Source organism: Homalodisca vitripennis, chromosome X (genome assembly GCF_021130785.1).
Source record: "Homalodisca vitripennis isolate AUS2020 chromosome X, UT_GWSS_2.1, whole genome shotgun sequence".
In the NCBI taxonomy this organism is placed as follows: domain Eukaryota; kingdom Metazoa; phylum Arthropoda; class Insecta; order Hemiptera; family Cicadellidae; genus Homalodisca; species Homalodisca vitripennis.
Genome location: NC_060215.1, coordinates 147,338,019 through 147,362,036, shown reverse-complemented (window position 1 = coordinate 147,362,036; position 24,018 = coordinate 147,338,019). Strand labels below are relative to the sequence as shown.

The following is a 24,018-nucleotide window of genomic DNA, read 5'->3' as shown; positions in this document are numbered from 1 at the left end:
TTATTGGTTCATTTGTACACTTATTTTTGCACCTCTCTTGATTTATAACATTCCAAATAGCTCTGCTTTTGTTGTCAGCATCATTAATGAACTTGGATGTCAATGTTTTCTTTGGGCCCTTGAGGTGGAAGGTCATAGGTCCTCTTTTTTTCTGTTGCAGTAGCTTTGTTTTCTTCTGTACCAGTTATATTCTTCTTGAACTTATAAGAAATTTTTCACGCTTGTATTTTGTTTCTTGGTCATATTTAATCTGTTGTCTTTTTTTCCTCTTAATGCGGGTATGAGTATATGGGCATGCCAAGTCCATGGTTGTATGTCGTGATTTCTAAATATTTTATTATAGGAGACTTCTGCTGATGTAGAGCCAAGTACATCATTCCATCCTTATTTTTCAACAGATTATTAAGAAGTGCCAGGTTTCTGTCAGTGAGATGTCTGTTGTGTATAATTTGGTCAGATATATAGTTTTTTTTGTTTTAGAAGTTGTCCTGTGTGGTCAGAGGTACAGTCCAATTTTTTTAACCGTAGACTCGAGCTGGGAGAGCGGTGGTAGGCGAGGGGTGCGGTGCAGGAGGATTGTAAAGGGCTTTCTGCAAACGTACGCTCAAGGTCACGCGCTTGTGACTAGCGGGATAGCTGCGAATAGACGGTCGGACCTCTCATCGACTGTCAGTAAAGTTATATACCGTTACACAGAACTCTATGGTATATTTATTGTCCTATATCGACTGCCTGCCTGCCTGCCTGCCTGCCTGCCAGTTCAGTCAGTTCACTTGCCGCGACCACGACCTCGACGATCGCTTCGTGAAAATTGCTTAGCCTATAACTTAGTGCGAATTTTATTTTTAACATTTTAAGTTTTGCTTACTGGAGTGTGTTTTAGGTTAGTGCGGGCTTCTATATAATGGAAACATTCGTATCGAAGATAACTTCAGGGAAAAAACTTCACAGTCAGGCAAGAGAAATAATTTGGCGAGTGAGCGTGTTTATGCTTAACGAAACTATTGAGCCAAACCTCATACCGTTAAAGAAAGGTATGGAAAGAACAGCGGCCGCTTGCGGAGTTTCGGTTGGAGTAGTGAAGAAAATTCGTAAAGAGAAGAAAGATCTTGACACCACGGATGATAACAACGTGCTCATTTGCTACACCCAAGAGAAAGAAAAGAAGTAAAATTGTCACAGATATTGACGACTTTGACAAATGTGTAATAAGAAGAAAAATTTACAATTTTTACAAATCCGAGCATTCACTTCCTTCGCTAAAGTTATTAAAAAACACACTCGCAGAAGATTTAAATTTCAAAGGTAGTGTATCAAGTCTTCGAACAATTATTAAAGAATTAGGAGATGGGAAAAAATTGAAAACAACACAAAAATCTTAATTGAACGGAATGAAATAAGAGCTAAGAGGATTGATTATTTGAAAAAAATAAAAGAAATCAGAAAAGAAAACAAACCAGTCGTATATATGGACGAGTCTTATAATAATAATAATAATAATAATAAATCTTTATTGTCACAAACGTTTCATGATAATATAGCACAGCTATAAAACAAATGACATTGTCAGATATAACCTACACTACTCTTGTTTGACTAAATCCAAACAACCTAACACACATAACAATAAAATAGCAATAAAACACATACAATAAAACAGGGTATTAATTAACAAATCACAGGAAAGAAATATGCCAAATTGTAAACCTACTTAAAAACATAAAAATCAACGTTAACAAATAGTAATATAGTGTTTAAAACTTAAAAAATGTCATTTAAAAATTCACTTACATTATAATATGTTTTTTCAAGTAACAACTCCTTAATGTTATCTTGGAATGCGCCTGAATATTATTCCTTAAACCTTAAAGGTAATTTATTGAAAAATTTTTTCCCCATGTAGGATGGTGTCTTTTCCACCACTTTCAGACGATGTTTGGGATATTGAAAATTAGTTTTATATCTAGTGTTATGACTGTGTTTATGGTTTTTACTAAAAAGGTTGTCGTAATTAGACTTCACTGTTAATAACGTTTTGAAAATTATTAGGCTTGGTACAGTTAAAATTTTATATTCATTAAAGATAGGCTTACAAGAAGCCTTCCAAGGTGAAAATGTCATTATTCTTAAAAATTTCTTCTGAATTTTAAAAATGTTATCTATATCTTTTGAAAACCCCCAGAACTCAATTCCGTACTGAAGGATTGAATAAAAATAAGCATAATATGTGATTAAACATGTTTTTATGGTATGTCTCAAAATAAGCATTTGAAAGCATGCTGAGTTTAACCTTCTTAAAATAGTTTCAATGCACTTAGTCCAATTCAAATGCAAATCCAGTTCCAGCCCCAAAAATTTTGCGTTTCCACTAATAGAAAATCTCTGATGTTCAAATTCTAAATAATTAAAATTATGATTTCTTGATTGAGGAGTACAACATTTTACCAATTTAGTTTTTTTTTGTTTAGTTTGAGTCCATTTGTTTCAAACCATTCCTTTAATTCACTTATGGTTTCACTGATTTTAACTTTTAATTCATCGTCATTCTTAGATCTAACAAGTGCAGTTGTATCATCTGCATAAAGTGTTAGACTGTTTGATATGTTTGCAGGGAGATCATTTATGTACAAAAGAAACAAAAGAGGTCCCATAATTGAACCTTGTGGAACCCCAACTTTTAATTGCTCCCACTGTGATTTAGATTTAACATATTTTCTACAAATGACTGTCCTTTGATAACGATTTGATAGACAGGATTTGATCCAAGATATTGAATTCTTACAAAATTTATAAGCATTCAACTTTTTAATGAGTATATCATGATTAACGCAGTCAAACGCCTTGGACAGGTCACAAAACACACCCACTGCGCTCTGGGATCCATCCAAGGCCCATGACACTTCGTCAATAAATTTAGATAATGCAGTCATTGTACTCATCCCTTTTCTGAAGCCAAATTGTTCAGAAGCTAAAATATTATTTTTTTCTAAAAATGCTAATATTTGATTTAAAGCTGATTTTTCAAAAATTTTAGATAACGATGACAGAAGTGAAACTGGTGTATAATTATCAGGATTTACTCTCTCTCCCTTTTTATGAAGAGGTTTGACTTCTGCGAACTTTAAATAATTTGGAAAAGAGGCATTTTGAAAAGATTGGTTCATAATAATAGCTAAAGGTTTTGCTATAAAATCTGAAACTTTTTTCATCACATTTACTGGAACTCCATTCCAACCTGCAGATTTTTTATTTTGTAAAGATTTAATTACTTTGAGTACATCATTGTCAGTAATGTTTTCAAAGCCAAACTCTGAATACTCGTGGTTTACATTTAAGCCTTTCACAAGTTTCAGAGCCTTATGAGCACAAGGATACAGTCTGATTTCATTAGAAATATCTATGAATTTTTTATTGAAACAATTTGAAATGTCTAGAGTGTTATTTAAACATCTATCAGCTACCACTATGTCCGAAAATTCTGCTTCAACTTTTTTACAACCCAGTTCAGATTTAACAATACTCCAAGCTGCCTTACTTTTATCATCTGAATCGGCTATGAATTTATTGTTTGTAAGTTTTTTTGCTACATTGCAAATCTTTTTAAAAGTTCTTTTGTATTCTTTTACATAGTTTATAAAATTTTCATCATTGGAATGCTTCACCAGCCTACTTAACTCTCTTTTTTTTTATACTAGATACTTTCATGCCCTTTGTTATCCATGATTTGTTTTTTTGAGAATTTTTGTTACTATAAAATTTTAAGGGAAATGCTTCTTCAAATGCATTTATGAAAGAACCAAAGGAATTTAAATTGTTTGCTTCAAAATTATTTTCATTAGATATATCCCATTTGATTTCTTTAATAATTCTAATAAAATTATTGATATTTTTATTTGAGAATAAACGTTTTTTATTTTTCAACCCACCTAATTGTTTATTCAAAGTTAAGTAATCAGATACATTTATGAAAAGTGCTCTGTGGTCTGAGAGACCAAGTTCTAAATTCATTAACGGAGTTGCAATCTGAGACTTAAATTTTAATGTTAAGATATTATCTATACAAGTCTGTGAATTTGTTGTAACTCTCGTAGGCATTGAAATATGTTAAACTTTATACGGGAACAAATTCAAATAATTAAACTGAGCTAAACATAACCAAAATTTGTTTTTACTAAAAGTACCAAATAAAATTACGCAAAAAAGCCAATTGTGGGATAAAATGATTTGCGTATTGATGACATCAGAAAGCACATGTTGCAAAAATTTAAATAAAAAGCGATAGAAAAATAGTTGAAGAAAATAGAAAGACTTAAATTGATCAATTATAGTGAACGTGATAAAATTCGATAATTATGAGAAAAAAATTAACTTATATTCAATCGCGAAGACGCTAATTTGAACGAGAGAGGGGTTGAGCATTGTTTGAGACAGTACACAAGGTTTTGGCCCCAGAATCTTCCTTCTGTTTGGAGAGCTGAAGCAGAGAGGACGTCAGACGTGTAGATCCACCTGGCAGTGATGCAATACGGAATTGTGCAATAGTGTATTAAAAGTTATAACCGGGCGATGGGATATTGTTTTTAGTAAATAAATTAACAACAAAGCAAAGTGAGTACAATTAGTTGTTTGTATTACATCAAAATAAATTAACGTATCAAAGTGATTTGCTTTGTTTTAATATGATTGACTATCCCATCTGCGAAGAAGTGTGAGCCTTCAATGCAGTGATATTTAATTTGCACTATCATTTAACCTATTTAAAACCTGAGATGAATATAGGCCTAGTCCTAGTGACATATAACGTATACTTTCACTAACACTCAGTATACTCCTAACAACACTACATACAATTTCCACAGCATAGGACACATCGACGTGGGAATTGGAAGTTTGAACATTTTTTAAACACTGATTCTGAGAAAAATGACACAGCCAACGTGGGACTACAACAATCTTTATAATGATCATATTCAATATTATGAATTTTCTGATCATGTCAGTTGCATTTATCATTTATGCAATTATTTTTATTTCATTATTTTTTATTTATTTTTTTAATTTATTTAATTTGCTCTTTATTTGTTTGAAGACAAAAGACAAAAAAGAATCTTGAATCAAATAAATCATCAATGTGATTTAAATGTGATTTGTGACATTTATAATGTTTTAAAACTGGAGTACAAACTGCATAAATTAACCGTAAAAGTGTCATTAATTACTGGTATGTACCTGAAGATTGTGTAGGAGCAACTACTGCCTGTTGAACTTCTAGCCATCCACCCAGTAGATTACTTAATGAAAATCACATTTTTAGTTTTCTAATCACAAGAATGAGAAAATTTCAGATAAACCTACTAATTTACACCTAAAATATCAGATACAATACGTAGTATAAGCTGATTCTCCTACACATGCCTCAGTAAGTTCTGAATTTTATGTAATAAAAAACAAATAAATGATAATTTGGTATGCAGTATACTTATATTTACTCTAATGAAAGAGCACAATGTTTTTACATTGTCTGCAACATATACAAAATGAGGATAAGTAAACACATAAATGTGAGAATAGGAGAGTAATAATATGCGTTCTGGTACGACACAGACTGACCTTAACAAACCTTACAAACACACAAACTTGAAGCTCTTTATCACTGACCTCCTGGACAGAGAGTGCCCTCTGTTCTGTCGCATACTTGTTTATCACTTCCTTGACCTGAGCCAAGCTGAGGCCCGGGCGGCATCGTGCACCGGCCAGAGCGTTCACCAGGTCGTACCAAGTGTCTGGCGCGAGGGTTTGTGTTTCGCTGTGGCGCAGAGTCAATGACAACACTTCACCGTAATGTTGAGGAAAGTCAAACATGAACAATGTAGCCAGATGGTGGCGGAACACCTGCCAAAGCCACATTCTAGATTAACTTACAAGCAACCAGTTTCAAGTTAACAAACTACATGTCATTATACCTTTTGATTTGACAAATTTTATTTTCTTAGTGTTAAAGATTTTAAAATCATTATTTGTTCCAACCCAACAACACTTAAATATGCTGATTACTTATTTAAATAAAAAAATTATATTAAATACACTGAGGATTACAAAATAATAGATATGAGATATGCATCTAGTTTATTTATTCGAAAGTTAAAATGAGATATATTTATGAACGTGTCAGTTGACTGTTGAAACTACTTATCCTATACAAAGTGCTTGAATCTTTGTTTTGTGCAGTATGCAGGAAAGTATGCACCAACTATATTGCATCAAATTTTGTAAAAAATTTGGTATTTCACTTATATTTAAGTGCATGCCATGACGAGTACGTAAATATCTACTACGTTACTGGTCATAACCCAAGAAACATTTGGGAACTCTTGACTAATAATTTTTAATTTTCTAATTTTATTATTAACAAACGACCATTATTAACAATTTTAAGTCATGCCTGATGGATAAGTCTAGTAAGATTACTCCAGAACCATTATATTTGCCTAATACTCTTCCGATCACACTGACTGCATTCTGAGCTTCATTACGAGAAACATCACTACACCCACATACAAGCACATCATCATGACCCAGTCACTATCAATGTTGTCAAAATTCAATTCCTGCATATGATGGCTCTTCCCTGCAAATGGCTCCAACCTGCTTATCACGACTTCTGGAGTTATAATGATGGGTTGAGCCAAGAGTAGGTAGTTGGCTGCTGATTTGTTTTATATAAAGCATTGTTTCATACATATACTGGCCAAAAACAATTAGGATCTCCAATTCTGAAAAATGATGCTTTACAGATAGTAACCAATGTAAATTTACTAACACTGACAATACTTTTCATTTTAACCCACGAAACACTGCACTTGATATACTCCCGTATAAACACTTTACTTACACAGAACTACACACTACTTACTAATGACATATCGGTGGACATGGACGATGAGCACGCGATGGGGACAGGACGGGAACTAACTGTACGTAATATAAAATGCCTTTTGATACAACTGCTGATAAGAAGGGTTAACACACTTTCACTAACAACCAATGCAGAATAAAACAACCAACCAAGTAATAATTACTGCAGGAGCAAAGTATTGGTTCTGTTTCGAAAAGATAGCGGATGACAATGATAACATCTTATTAATACATACAAACTTATTTAGATTGTATAACTATTTACATTGTATTGGACTCTGCTGACAAGTTGTATAACTTAGCAGAACCAGTAATGTATAAATTATGTATAAATAAATATTAAAAAAAAAAATTGAGTATAATTCTGATTGCATTTGTTTTTGTAAAACAAGTATTTCATTTAACTGTTAAGTAGTTTAATTTCACACAAACTCGCATTCTTGGTATCAGAATAAACTGTACCTCTGGCATTAATTTACTAGTTATAATTTCACACAATCTCGTTATAGGATGCTTCCTATATTATTTAACTATTTATAGGAATCTTTATATTTTTAATTAAGAGAATTGTAAACTTATATAATAAGTGAATTGTAAGATTGTGAGCCTTCCAGCAGTGCTGAATTTCTTGTCAATTCGGGTTCGAGGAATGCTAGAAGCTTCCTTTTGTATCTAGGTATTAAGCATAGGTTACAGGTCTGGGTTGGATAGGTACCATCCAATTCAGACATTGTGTTTGCTCAAATTTGATTGGGCAATGTTAGGTTGATTAGATGGTGGGAGGGACTTCTAGATCCTTCCGGTGGCTTCAACCACGTTTTTCAGGAGATTCTTAGCTGTGTGCTCAGAGAGAGAAGTCGTGTAAAGTGATAGCCTACTCTTGCCGTATTGATTTTTCGGGAAGAAGGTTGAGTTTTAGATTAAAATTTCTTTTCAAAATTTAAAGTCTCAAGTTTAAATTAATTAATCTATAATAGTCATTTTGGTTACTTGGTGAAGTCTTCAGCAGATGTGTGAGGTACTGTGAAAGTTAGAATTTAATATTGAAATAGAAAATTACTTGATGATATTTTCCTGTTCAATTTGGTTTAATCATGAATAGGCTACTAAAAAAGAAAATTTATTTCATGTTCTGAGATTCTATCTACATTTTAACAAGTTCCTAAATTTAACATTCAAAGCCAAGCGGACAATTCTGGATAATTCAATAATTTGTAAATTGGAAATTTACAGAAAATAAGTAGTTTGAAATTGATACAATTTTAAGTTTAACTGGTTGGACATTGTCTTTGTTCATATATTAAATATTAATATTACCTTAATTAGTTTGATTTTTATTTTGAGAAGAAGTCTTATTTTATTACTGTATTTGTTTCATTTTATATTTGAAGAAGATTATTTTATTTTGAAGTTTAATGAAGATTTTTATTTTGAGTTTGTGTTGAAAACATTAGCACTGAGAACTTGAAGGACACAATTATTGAATGATTGATTGATTGTTAATTTTAAGACTGGACTTGTGAACTTTTCATGGGTTAAAAATCTGAAATAGCTGAGAATAAATTCAAAGTAAAAAAGATTGCTTGGCGTTGCTGTATTATTGATTTTAAAATTTATTAAAATTACTATTATTTTATACTGAGTTTAATTATTGAATTCCATTAGAACATGTGCATTCTTAAAACAAAGGGTTATTAGTTCAGAACACAATTGATCGCTCTTATACTAAAACAAAAATAGTTGTAAATGGTTTATAGAAGATAACCTTACTATAGACACGTTACACTCGTATTCTTAATATCAGAATAAACTGTATCTCTTGACATTAATTTAATAGGTTTAATTACCCTCAATCTTAGCAATCGTGCAATTAGAATAAACTGTACCTCTGGCATTAATTTACTAGGTTTAATTTCACACGATATCACATTCTTGGGATCAGAAAAAAATTGTACCTCTGGCATTAATTTACTAGGTTTAATTTCACACAATCTCGTATTCTTGGGATCAGAATAATCTGTACCTCTAGCATTAATTTACTAGGTTTAATTTTACACAATCTCGTATTCTTGGGATCAGAATAAACTGTACCTCTTGACATTAATTTACTAGGTTTAATTTCACACAATATCACATTCTTGGGATCAGAATAAAATGTACCTCTGGCATTAATTTACTAGGTTTAATTTCCCTCAATCTTACCATTAGTGCAATTAGAATAAACTTTACCTCTGGCATTAATTTACTAGTTATAATTTCCACACAATCTAGTAGGTAAAATGTTTGGTGGGAATGGGAAGATTAATATCATGCTTTTTTACTCTAGATCTTTAATAATGTGGTTTGTTTATTTAATTTTAATAACCAGGTAAGGTTTAATTTCACACAATATCACATTCTTGGGATCAGAATAAAATGTACCTCTGGCATTAATTTACTAGGTTTAATTTCCCTCAATCTTACCATTAGTGCAATTAGAATAAACTTTACCTCTAGCATTAATTTACTAGTTATAATTTCCACACAATCTAGTATTCTTGGGATCAGAATAAACTGTACCTATTGACATTAATTTACTAGGTTTTATTTCCCTCAATCTTACCATTCATGCAATTAGAATAAACTGTACCTCTGGCATTAATTTACTAGGTTTAATTTCACACGATATCACATTCTTGGGATCAGAAAAAAATTGTACCTCTGGCATTAATTTACTAGGTTTAATTTCACACAATCTCGTATTCTTGGGATCAGAATAATCTGTACCTCTAGCATTAATTTACTAGGTTTAATTTCACACAATCTCGTATTCTTGGGATCAGAATAAACTGTACCTCTTGACATTAATTTACTAGGTTTAATTTCACACAATATCACATTCTTGGGATCAGAATAAAATGTACCTCTGGCATTAATTTACTAGGTTTAATTTCCCTCAATCTTACCATTAGTGCAATTAGAATAAACTTTACCTCTGGCATTAATTTACTAGTTATAATTTCCACACAATCTAGTAGGTAAAATGTTTGGTGGGAATGGGAAGATTAATATCATGCTTTTTTACTCTAGATTTTTAATAATGTGGTTTGTTTATTTAATTTTAATAACCAGGTAAGGTTTAATTTCACACAATATCACATTCTTGGGATCAGAATAAAATGTACCTCTGGCATTAATTTACTAGGTTTAATTTCCCTCAATCTTACCATTAGTGCAATTAGAATAAACTTTACCTCTGGCATTAATTTACTAGTTATAATTTCCACACAATCTAGTAGGTAAAATGTTTGGTGGGTATGGGAAGATTAATATCATGCTTTTTTACTCTAGATTTTTAATAATGTGGTTTGTTTATTTAATTTTATAATTGATAATCTAAGGAATTATACTTTCGTAATTTTTTTTCCGAATTTGGAACATCACATGTAAAGTATCAAGTTGTTTATTATACTCTAAAAACAATATGACGTTATTAGTAATATTTTATTTTACTAAAGGATTAGTGCTGCCTGATGTGAGCGTATTTTTTATTGTCTCTTTAGTTACAAATGAAAAATAGATGTGTTGTGGCAAGGTACAAATTTCATTTTTCATGTTTATTTGGATTTTAAACCGTAAATAAGAATGAATCCTAAGGATGAAATAATAATTTATTATCAGAATGTAAGAGGTTTGCGCACCAAAAACGCATACACTATTTGAGTCTGTGTTAAGCGAGCAGTATGATATTATTGCCTTAACAGAAACGTGGCTGACAGAAAGCATTTGTGATAGGGAACTATTTGATTAATCGCTTATATTGTATTCAGGACGAGACAGAAACCACACTGATAACAGGTAATGAGCGGGGGGGAGGCGTATTGTTGGCAGTTCACGGGCGGCTACAAGCATGTGAGCTGTCTGTGACGGTTGGCGATCAGCTGATTCCCCGCAGCGACCTTGAATCTATTTGGCTGCAAGTGCGCATGCCTCATTCAAATATATCTATTTGTATAAACATTGTTTATTTTCCACTAACAGTAATCGTAGTTTGTATGATGGACTACTTTAATTCTTTTGAGGATTTTAAAAGTAAGTCTACGTTTGATTAATTTGTTAATATTAGGTGATTTTAATCTACCCGAAATTAATGGATTAAACTGTAATATGTTGTTTGGAAGCACTGTAGTTAAAAATCTATATCACTTTATGGCAATGCACGATCTTAAATCTCACAATGATGTTCTTATACTGTAACAGTATTACTCTTGAACCTAATAATTAGTAATATCAAATCACTGTCTGTTGATTACTGTAACGGTCCTTTATTGCCTCTAGACGGGCACCATCCGCCGTTGTGTGTAGGTTTTCCTTTCAAACCCTTCCTTATTAATAAATTTAACTAAAAATAAACTGATACTCAACACTTATTATTTTTTTAAGAAAGCTGATTTTTTACAGTATGTTTAATAAATTTAGAGAATGTTAATTGGGATGAAGTGTATAGTATAATAACGTAGATAGGGCTGTGGATGTGTTCTATAAAACAATTTTTACCGTTTTTGATCAATGTGTACCTAAAAAACCATTAATCTTTAAAAGTAAATATCCGTGTTGGTTTACCAAAGGATATTATTTAATTCTATAAAGATAAAGAATAAATGTGCCTAAGAAACGGAAAAATTCTCTAAATTCCATGAAAGTTTGTTTAAGGATTCCTCAGGAGAGGTGTTAAATTGAAAATACAATTGGCTTATCGAGAATATATTCGAAACATTGAGTATTGCATTAATGTAGACTCTAAGTTTTTTCTGGAGTTTTATAAAGTCCAGACGCTCTTCTTCTAATTTAGATTTGGGCTCTTTCGAAATGAAATTTAAAGACAAAGTGGTTCCAGTTGATCACATTTCCAATTCGTTTGCAGACTTTTTTTCTTCAGTTTTCTCGGTTAACTCCGGAAAGTAAACCTAACAATATTAGTACTGAAAAACTTATATAGGGAAAAACAGCCAAGGGGTTTTGTTTACAGTTCTAGATGTGTTAGCAGCGATCAAAAAATTGAAATCAAAAGAAATCTTCTGGACCTGACTGTATTCCTACATATATAGTAAAGGGTTGTGCTGAGGTGCTGTGTGATCCTTTGTGCTATTTTGTTCAATCTATCTTTAAAAACCTGTATTTTCCCGGAGAAATGGAAGGAAGCTAAGGGTGGTTCCCATTTTTTAAATCAGGAAACATTGAAAACATTGAAAATTACCGTCCGATTTCATTGTTAAAATACATTCGCTAAGATATTTGAATCACTTCTCTTATAAATATATTTTTTATAACGTAAAAATCTGATGATATCTCCCAGCAGCATGGCTTTCTTCCTTGTAAATCAACAGTCTACTATCTAATGGAATTTTCTTTTGACGTAGCATATGAATTGGATACTGGTGGCAGGGTTGATGTAGTGTATACAGATTTTTCTAAGGCGTTTGATAAAGTAGATCACGATATTTTGTTAAGTAAATTATCTTGTTTTAATTTATCCCCGCCATTTATTAGTTTTGTTGAGACTTATTTAAAGCTTCGCAGTCAGTTTGTTATGGTGTCTAAACACTATGTCTAAAAAGTACATTAGCACTTCGGGTGTTCCCCAGGGATCTAACTTAGGCCCATTACTATTCTTGATATATATTAATGATCTTCCTAATTATTTAACACGGTCTAAATGCCTTTTGTTTGCCGATGATTTGAAAAATATATAGAAAGATTCGAGACAATCACGACGTTGCTGAACTGCAATCAACGCTATAATTTACTTAGCCTTTGGTGCTTAGAGAAACAACCTATTTTTAAATGTAAAGAAGTGTTTTGCGATGACTTATACTAGGAAAAAATATTTAAACTCTACCAGAATACTCTATAAATGGCACTAAGCTACTACTAGTGACTCATGTTAAGATCTTGGCGTAATTTTTGACTCGGCTCTTACGTTTGAAAATCACCTTAATTTTATCATTAATGGATGCCATAGGATGTTGGGTTTTGTAATTAGAAACACGATGATTTTACATTCAATTAATCTATCATTAAACTATACAATGCATTCGTAAAGAAGTAGGCTGGAGTATTGTGCAATAATTTGGACCCCTTATTCATTACATAGCATTGCTTCTTTGGAGCTAATTCAAAACAAGTTTCTGAGGTATTTATATTTTAAAAGATTTCATGTTTCTTGTGAGCGAAACCTGTCAACAACTGTCTTAAGAAGTATTTTTTCTTTTGAAAAACTTTGTTAACAAGACGAAACCGATCTATTATTTTATACATTTATAAAATTTTACATAACTTAGTTGATAGTTCTTTTTTAGTTGGTAAGGTTTTTCTGCATGTCCCAAGAAATAATCTGAGACCACTCTTTGGTTTTTTTTTTACACCACGTTGTAATACAGTGCAGTTTTATAATTTTTTCATTTTTTTAAAGGTATTAGGTTGTTAAACATGTATAAAAATGAATTGGATATATTTAATAATAATTTTAATTCATTTGTAAATGAGCTAAATATTATTTTTTAAACTTAAGGTAGTAACCTAGTTTTGTTAAAGTTTTAAATTGTTATTATGTATTGTATTTATTATATTTATTTTTTCTCGTGCTGTAACAGAAAACAGTTAATTTTTACTCAGCCTAATAATGATTTTGTAATTTAGTTTATCTTCATATACGTACTTATAGTATATTATATTGTAAATAATTATTATTAACTTGTATTTTCAATATATAGCTGTTTTGGGATAATGTTCTGTAGCTATTGTACAAAAATAAAATAAATAAATAAATAAATAAATTTGAATTTGAAGTATTCTTGGGATCAGAATAAACTGTACCTCTTGACATTAATTTACTAGGTTTAATTTCCCTCAATCTTACCATTCGTGCAATTAGAATAAACTGTACCTCTGGAATTAATTTACTACTTTTAATATCACACAATCTCGTATTCTTGGGATCAGAATAAACTGTACCTCTTGACATTAATTTACTAGGTTTAATATCACACAATATCACATTCTTAGGATCAGAATAAACTGTACCTCTTGACATTAATTTACTAGGTTTAATTTCCCTCAATCTTACCATTCGTGCAATTAGAATAAACTGTACCTCTGGCATTAATTTACTAGGTTTAATTTCACACAATATCACATTCTTGGGATCAGAATAAACTGTACCTCTTGACATTAATTTACTAGGTTTAATTTCCCTCAATCTTACCATTCGTGCAATTAGAATAAACTGTACCTCTGGCATTAATTTACTAGGTTTAATTTCCCTCAATCTTACCATTCGTGCAATTAGAATAAACTTTACCTCTGGCATTAATTTACTAGTTATAATTTCCACACAATCTAGTATTCTTGGGATCAGAATAAACTGTACCTCTTGACATTAATTTACTAGGTTTAATTTCCCTCAATCTTACCATTCGTGCAATTAGAATAAACTGTACCTCTGGCATTAATATACTAGGGTTAATTTCCCTCAATCTTACCATTCGTGCAATTAGAATAAACTTTACCTCTGGCATTAATTTACTAGTTATAATTTCCACACAATCTAGTATTCTTGGGATCAGAATAAACTGTACCTCTTGACATTAATTTAGTAGGTTTAATTTCCCTCAATCTTACCATTCGTGCAATTAGAATTAACTGTACCTCTGGCATTAATTTACTAGGTTTAATTTCACACAATATCACATTCTTGGGATCAGAATAAACTGTACCTCTTGACATTAATTTACTAGGTTTAATTTCACACAATCTCGTATTCTTAGGATCAGAATAAACTGCACCTTTGGCATTAATTTACTAGGTTTAATTTCACACAATATCACATTCTTGGGATCAGAATAAACTGTACCTGTTGACATTAATTTACTAGATTTAATTTCACACAATATCACATTTTTGGGATCATAATAAACTGTACCTCTTGACATTAATTTACTAGGTTTAATTTCCCTCAATCTTACCATTCGTGCAATTAGAATAAACTGTACCTCTGGCATTAATTTACTAGGTTTAATTTCCCTCAATCTTACCATTCGTGCAATTAGAATAAACTTTACCTCTGGCATTAATTTACTAGTTATAATTTCCACACAATCTAGTATTCTTGGGATCAGAATAAACTGTACCTCTGGCATTAATTTACTAGGTTTAATTTCACACAATATCACATTCTTGAGATCAGAATAAACTGTACCTCTGACATATGATCTAGTTTTGTTTTTTTGCCAAACTGGTTATACTTAAGTTTTTATTGCTTAAAGTGGCAATTTTTATGCAATATATACTTATTTTATAAATATGAACTATATTTTTATTTGTACTTAAAAATCCTATACAGGTTGATCTTAATATTTGGTTTTATACACATAATAAAATCTATGTATCTACCTACATATATCCTGTATGAGCTATGAGTAATTTTTCAAATTGATTGACAGTTCAAGAAACTAATTATATATTTCCATTTTTACATACCCCATGTAGCATCAGTATTTCCTGTGGAGGGGTAAGTCCAGCTGTGGCTAAAGCCTTACCAGCCAATTCAATGATTTGGGAACGCTCAACCAGTCGAGGCTTGCGATCATTCAGCCACTGTCCGAGATCAAACTGAAAACAAAGTTTTATTGGTTAATACTGGCTAAGTAAAATTTAATCCTAACAGAAGGATCAGTTATTTTGTATGGTCACAATACCTTAACTTAAGTTCAAACATGGCCACATCATTCATTCATTATAATCTAAAAGGGTCAAGTCAGTGTTTTCACTTCCATTGGTTCTTAGGAAAAGAACAGGGACAGAGAACTGATACACAGTTCATCAAAGCGAAAAACTTAAATCGATAAAATTGCTTGGAATACAGACAGACAATACTTAAAACTTAGTGTTTTGGTTACAAACACTTAATTTAAATGTTTGTAACCAAAACATTTGCAGTAAAATTTCTAGATACTGATTTTTCCTTGGAGAGTACAACAATTTGTTGATAAACATTTTTGTAAGGATATTAAATTTGGCTTTTTAGATTATATGTCTCATATGACATTTTGTTGTGGAGATTATTGCAGTAACTGAAGCAATATTACACATTATATAAGTAGTAACAAATATTAATCCTTATGATAATATTTTAATATTCTGTTATTGTATTAAAATTTACATAAATAATTTAATTTAGAAAAGAGATTTGTTTATACTTAGTAAATTATAACCTGTCTCCTTAAGGCAATCCAAATATAACTTAACAAAAAACCAAAAGTTAAATTTTTGGGGCACTACTACTATGAAAACACCCATGAGCAAAGGTTTAAAGGCTTTATTTTAGTATTATAATAATACAATGCTAATGATTAGGTGAAGAATACATTTTTAAATTTTACTTTTTCTTGTAATTTGTCTGTTGCATGCAATCTATTTTGTTACTGTAAATCACTACTATTTACAGAGGCTAAAAAAGTAGGGACACCTGTTCCTTTATCACCTTGGAATTCATATTTTCAGTCAATCAATTAATCAATTCTTTGTTGCACAAAACATTTGACATAATACTATTTTACAACAGACAAATAGGTGTATTTTCAGTGACTTAAACTAAGTAAAATTTAAATAAAAATAATATACATATGATCATATGAAATCAGTTAGTACAATGAATCACCAAATAATCTACATAAATACTAGATTTAAAAAAATCTAAATTACATGTTTTGGAAATATTTGTCAACATAGTAAAAGTGTTTATTTGTGAGATATTTTAAAACTTCTTTTTTTTTGAAAGGTTCAAATTTCTGGAAAACTTTGCGTTGCCATGACATTAGTTTTCATGACAAAATGATTTGGTTGGTACCTTGGTGAGGAGAACAAAGCGGAGGTCCGGTGAGGTCTGGTCACTCTCAACCAAGGTACAATACAGTTGCAGGAAGACGGTGGGGCCGGCCACCGAAGGCGTGAAGTGAGGTCCCATCAGGCCCGATGAGTTGGGATTCTGCAGGACCGTGGCTAGCAGACGCACACACTGTGACTCTTCTCCTGATATAAACATCTGTATAACACGTGACACCATCACTTCACTTGTCACGTGACTAAATAAGAAAATACAACAAACTACTATTTTCTGTTTTAACGAAACATCCAAACTGTGTAAAACACCCTTAGTTCAATAGTTAAATACAAAAGCAGTTATACCACATTTCCCCATAAATCATACAAGTATACATAACCTACTGATTGCAAAATACTTGCATTTCCCAATGTTTCGATGCACGAGGTGAGCCGTTGCTTGAGGGGGGGGTACAACATGATCTCATCCGCACAGAGGGTGCTCATGTGGTAGAAGAGCGCAACGCCCACCTGCCTCTGAGGTGTCAACAGCTGCACATCTCCGATGTCTTTCAGCTCAGAGCATTCTCTCTCGAGAGCCCTACGACAGACCACCACTTCTTTACATGTATCCGAAATTACAGTGACTACGGATTAAACATAAACTGAAATTGTTACAGTATAATACAAGCACAATGCCATTTCCATTTCTGTACGAGACTTTGAGAATATCGTTTTGAGTTCTGTAACCGTTTGAGTGGTGGATATAAATTTCTCTATTTGTCAGTAGCGTGTTACTGGTATAACTAAATGTTTAATTTACTATAAAGTTCTATATTGAGATTGATAAAATTATTACAGGAAGATCTAGCTTGTACCTGAACTGAATAAGGAGTTGTATGCAAAGCATAAAAGAATACTCATGCAATAGAATAGAATAGAATTATTTATTGTCATTTAGACACATTTACGTGTAATAGACATGGTCATGGAAATGTGGAAAACGGAAAAAATACAATGTATAGTTAATTATACATTCAAACCATATACAACTCAGAGGGCATCCAGAACTAAATAATATTAAATCACATACATTATCTTCAGAATACAATCTGAGGATGCTAGAAAATGCCTGTATACAGATGATGCAATTTTGTTCTTAACAATTAGTTCTCTGATAACAACAATCTGTAACCAAATAGTAAACAATGTCAGTAATCATTGCCACAAAGAAAGCTGCCATACTTCAGATTTACAGATCAATATAAAATCACAATTTAAAACAAATCTATAATTCAAAAGTTTTAAGATTAAACATGTATAAATATTCAACTTTGCCTGTACATGCTGTCTCTGTTTTACAATGTTAATTATCTGACAACAGATATTTTCTCTTGTACAATATCATATCAGTGTTGATAGTTTATAACTGATAATTTTAATTCTGATTCAGATTCCTCATGAATTAACGATGAAATTCTAAAATCCACAATAATTTATTAATATATGACTTGTATATATTAATTTAGTTTTATGTAATTACTATTATATATTTAGCATATAATAATTACTAACCCTTGTAACCCCAGGTATTATATCAAGTAATGCCCCATAAATCCCAAGCCATTTAAAAAAAAGTATGAGCTTTGTAAATAACTCATAGGCTATTTTTTAAGTTGTCAAGCTATTTTGTTTTTTTTTTAACTTCTTAATTTTTCTCTTATTAAGTTATACTAATTTGAATTGGAATAACATTGAGACAGATATGGAAAATGATCTAGAAACACTTAAGCGGAGGTTCAGTATGAATCACATGCTGTTAGGTGCAGAGAAAACATAATATACCAATTGGAATCTAAGGCAAGATATTTCTTTTGATGCTCAAATATATTTTCAATTCAATTTGTTTATTGTCGTTAAATAACATATAAGTTATAATAGGCTTTGCCACATAAGTAAATTTACTGGTAGCACAATAACATCAATAAAATAGTAGACAATAAACTTAATGATATTATTGACAATATTGGAGATGACTGAGAAACTGATAGAAAACGTACTATTGATAATATTGAAGATAGACCTCTAAGAAGCTTATAGAGAACATGCTATTGACAATATTGGAGACGGCTGAGAAACTGATAGAAAACGTACTATTTATAATATTGGAGGTAGACCACTAAGAACCTTACAGAGAACATGCTATTGACAATATTGGAGATGGCTGAGAAACTGATAGAAAACGTACTATTTATAATATTGGAGGTAGACCACTAAGAACCTTACAGAGAACATGCTATTGATAATATTGGAGACAGCTGAGAAACTGATAGAAAACGTACTAATTATAATATTGGAGGTAGACCACTAAGAACCTTACAGAGAACATGCTATTGACAATATTGGAGACGGCTGAGAAACTGATAGAAAACGTACTATTTATAATATTGGAGGTAGACCACTAAGAACCTTACAGAGAACATGCTATTGATAATATTGGAGACGGCTGAGAAACTGATAGAAAACGTACTATTGATAATATTGGAGGTAGACCACTAAGAACCTTACAGAGAACATGCTATTGACAATATTGGAGACGGCTGAGAAACTGATAGAAAACGTACTATTTATAATATTGGAGGTAGACCACTAAGAACCTTACAGAGAACATGCTATTGACAATATTGGAGACGGCTGAGAAACTGATAGAAAACGTACTATTGATAATATTGGAGGTAGACCACTAAGAACCTTACAGAGAACATGCTATTGATAATATTGGAGACGGCTGAGAAACTGATAGAAAACGTACTATTTATAATATTGGAGGTAGACCACTAAGAACCTTACAGAGAACATGCTATTGACAATATTGGAGACGGACGATAAGAAAATTACAAAGTACTATTGTTTAATATTGGAGATAGATCCCTAAGACGCTTATAGACAAAGTACTATTGATAACAAGAATAAGAATATGTTTTATTGTAGTTCAGGCTTACAAAAGCATTGACAAAGTCATTTATATTGAGCAGTATTGCCACATCACTAATCTACTTAAATAAATAATATAAGGATATTTAAAGTTATAATTAATAAGTCAACAAATAAAAAACAGTTCAAAAATGTATTGCTTAATAAAATCTTAACAAACTTAATCTCTATGAAAACTAGAGATCAAAATAAAAAATGAACCAATATAAGTTATACATACATAAACAAAACATAATTTTATTTATTAATAAAATTAGACAAACACTTATTATAAAACGTTAATAAATAATTAAGTACAGTTTCACAGTATAAAAATAAATTCTTAGTTTAAAAAGTGATCACAGACATTAAAAAAAATTAATTTAAAGAATAAAAGGAATTGTTGAGTAATCACTTATAAAATTTTTGTTTAAATATCTTCGCTGAATGTTCATGTATAAGGTGAATAACCTTATTGTACACTTTAACAGACAATACAACGTGACTAGATAAAGATTTGCTCAGTCTGTGATACTCAATTACTGCCTTATTCTTATGACGAGTATTGTGGTCATGAATTTCATTTGTAAATTTTAACAAGTCATGATTCTTCAAAATGAAAGTAATCAAATCAAATATATATAAATTGATGATTGTTTGCACTTCTAGTTGAGTGAACAAAGGTCTACAGTGAGCTTTTGTTTCTGATTTTGTTATTACTCTAATTGCTTTTTTTTGAAGAAACAAAATTTCATCGATCCTAGAACAGTTGCCAAATAAAATTAAACCATATTGAAAATAAGCACAATACGCTGTTTTCAGATAGTGACTTGGTACACAACTTGTCAATTGTTTTAAAAGATATATAACTCTTGATAATTTTGAGGATATATAATCTATATGAGCCTGCCAATTTAAGTTATTATCAATGTAGATTCCAAAAATATTTCCTGGAAACCCTATCCTTGTCAATATTATTGCTGTCCATAGTTCTTAACGCAAATAACATCTTTTGAGTTTTATTTTCATTAACCCTGCATCGGGCGCATACTGGAGGTTAGCTCCAGGTTGCTCTATTTTTCTAAATATCTTTAAAAGCGCGTGACCTTGAGTGTCGCCAGTTTTGCCCATCCCCACTCCTTTCTTTATCGATCGATCACCCAGCCGGTTTGCCCGCTTTCTCTTTTTTGTCAGTGTGAGGACGTATTTACGTTGGGGCTGGAGGCTGCTTCCCTGTGCGCCCGTGCGTGTAACAGTTATACCTGGAGGTAAACTCCCTGTGCGACCAACCGTGTTCCATAATATCATGAATGTTCTATTGATTGGACTTAGTGATTATTTTATTTATTGCTGTTAAAAGTGTTTAAAGAAAGTTTTAATTCGTTTTTTTTCTTATTTGTAGACAGTTTTACGTATGTTCTGTAACATTTATAATTTTTATTGTTAGTTACAATGGATGTAAGTGAGGAAAACAGGTTAGCTAGGCTTCTGCTTAGTGTCGAAAGAGAAGAAAATGAAGTACTAGGAAGACCTACTGGTGCATTTGTTCGACAACTGTTCAACGAATCGGATGAAGAAGACACCAATGTGGCTGGATCTGACGACGATGAAGGACATGTTCATCTTGCTCAGGAGCTGGAAGGCAATGAGGTGCAAGGGCATGAAGAAGGTAGTGTATTTTTAGGAAATATGTCAGACGATTTTGATGAACTTGATATTATCCCTATTCATAATCGTTTGCATGGTGATATTGTCACAAAAGCAGATGAGTCTCAAGCTTATATTAACAGGAACAGAAAAATGTTATGGAATATGCAACCCAGTCAAGAACGTAGAACACCTGCCAGAAACATACTCAGAATGAGGATGGGTTGCACTGTTGGTGTAGCAAAAGACGCTAAAACTGCTTTAGATATTTGGAGCTTGTTTTTCACAGATTCCATGATTTTAGATATTACACAATCAACTAATGTTTGGATTAATAGTAACAAGGAACGGTACAGTCGTGAGAGAGACGCAAAAGAAACCACACCAGAGGAATTAAAATGTGTATTTGGCATTTTGTATATGGCAGGTGTCATGAAGTCTCCACACCAGATACTTGAAGAGCTTTGGAGTGGCGATGGATTTGGTGTAGAATTTTTTAGATGTGCAATGTCTATCAAAAGATTTAAGTTCCTGCTCACTGCAGTGCGGTTCGACGACATCACAAGTAGAGAAGATAGACAGAAACTTGACAATTTGGCTCCGATAAGGGATTTATTTGAAGAATTTGTTGAAAATTGCAAACTTCATTACAGAGTGAGTGAGTTTGTAACTTTAGATGAAATGCTGGAATCTTTTCGTGGAAGGTGCAGTTTTCGACAATATATCAAAAACAAGCCAGCAAAATACGGACTCAAGATCTATGCGCTAGTATGTGCAAAAACATTTTACACGGCAAATTTGGAAGTGTACATGGCAAGACAACCCCCTGGTCCTTACCAAATAGATAATTCTGCGAGAAGTGTTGTGCACCGCATGATCGAGCCCATATCATGATCTGGAAGAAACGTCACCATGGACAACTGGTTCTCCTCTGTACCATTATGCTTCGATCTAATGAATGATCATCGTCTTACAATGGTCGGAACTTTGAGAAAGAACAAGCAGGAGATTCCAAGTGCATTTCTGGAAACAAAGCACAGACCCGTGAACAGTTCTATGTTTGCTTTCAAAGACAAATGCACAATGGTATCCTTTGTCTCCAACAAGAAAAAACATGTAGTGCTTGTATCAACTCTACACAATGATGATACAGTTGACAACAACCCAAACTCTCCAACTGTAGGGAAACCTGAAATTGTCTTATTTTACAACAGTAGTAAGGGTGGAGTGGATACGGTGGATAAGTACAAGGAGTCCTATTCAATTGCTCGAGTTTGTAATCGCTGGTCAATGCGAATTTTCTACTCTCTGTTGGATATAGGTGCACTAAACACCTTCATAATACTAAAGGAAAACGCCAAAGAACCGAAAATGAAAAGAAGAATCTTTTTACGAACCCTTGCTAAGGAGTTGTGCCAAGACCATATGCGCTCAAGGATAACTATCAGAAGCACACCAGCAAATGTAAAACTGAGAATTTGTAAAATCATGGAGATTGCTGATCCACGTCCAACAAGAACTGCCCCGCCTGAAGACGTTCAATCGGCCAGATGTTACAGCTGTGATTGGAGAAAACATCGTCTTTCCAAGACCCGGTGTTCAAAGTGCAAGTTTTTTATTTGCAGAGAGCACACTGCTCCAGCTATCTGTGTCATGTGCACTGAGTCTCGTGTGCCATCCGAAGAAGACATGAGTGAGTAGTTCAGTTTGCTAAGGAAATTTGGTTACCCATTTTTGTAAGTTTTTCAAAATGTTTGCATTAGCTTAATTAAATACGGTCTAATATTTTAATTTTATAGTTGACAAAGAAAACATAAAGTAACGCTTTTGTCATTTTTACTAACTTCTACAAATAATATTTTTTTTGTTTATTGCCGATTTTGTTCAAATCTTGTAAATTTAAATCTTATAATTTCAATTCTTATTTTAATTTGTATTGTTTAGTTAAGTTTTAATAGTACTCATTAGTTATGTTTAGTTATATTGTTAGATAATACAGGGTGGAGCGCGGTAATTTGCTTATTTGGAAATGGAATAAAAAAATTATGAACCTTAGAAAAAATTATTTTTTATTTTAATTATATAGAACAATAAGGGAATTTTTAAATTACATGGTTTTAAATAATGTATCTGGCAAATGTCGACCTTCGGCATCCACACACTGCTGCATACGTTTTCTGAAGTTTTCATTAACTCTAACAAGCATGTCGACTGGTATTCTGCCAATTTCAGCCTCAATATTGTTCCTTAGGTCTTCCAAGGTGTTGGGACGGTTGATATACACCTTCGACTTCAGGTAACCCCAAAGGAAAAACTCGCATGGGGCTAAGTCTGGTGAGCGTGCTGGCCAGTTCACATCACCCCTCACACATAAGCCGTCCAGGAAACATTTGCCTCTAACAATTCATGGTAACCCTCGCTGTATGTGCAGTGGCACCATGCTGTTGGAACCATGTATCCTTTAATTGCATTGCCTGAAGAGCCGGCTGAAAAAATACTGTATCATAGTCAAGTACCGTTCGGAGTTCACAGTTATGGCACGACGGTTATCCTGAAAAAAGTAAGGGCCAATGGTGCCTACTCGTGACATGGCGCACCACACAGTGACGCGGTCCGAATGCAGAG

The 24,018-nt window shown here is 32.3% G+C and overlaps 1 protein-coding gene across 1 annotated transcript in view; it reads right to left on the bottom strand.

The window, feature by feature from the left end:
- The window catches only part of LOC124369659 (ectopic P granules protein 5 homolog), a 335,562-nt gene that overhangs the window by 62,234 nt on the left and 249,310 nt on the right, over positions 1 to 24,018 (bottom strand). The window contains exons 28-31 of the mRNA XM_046827710.1: positions 17,197 to 17,374; positions 16,802 to 16,996; positions 15,433 to 15,564; positions 5,659 to 5,892 (exon numbers count right to left, since the gene is read on the bottom strand). Of these exons, the coding sequence (XP_046683666.1) occupies positions 5,659 to 5,892; positions 15,433 to 15,564; positions 16,802 to 16,996; positions 17,197 to 17,374 (739 nt within the window). The remainder of the gene's footprint in view (positions 1 to 5,658; positions 5,893 to 15,432; positions 15,565 to 16,801; positions 16,997 to 17,196; positions 17,375 to 24,018) is intronic.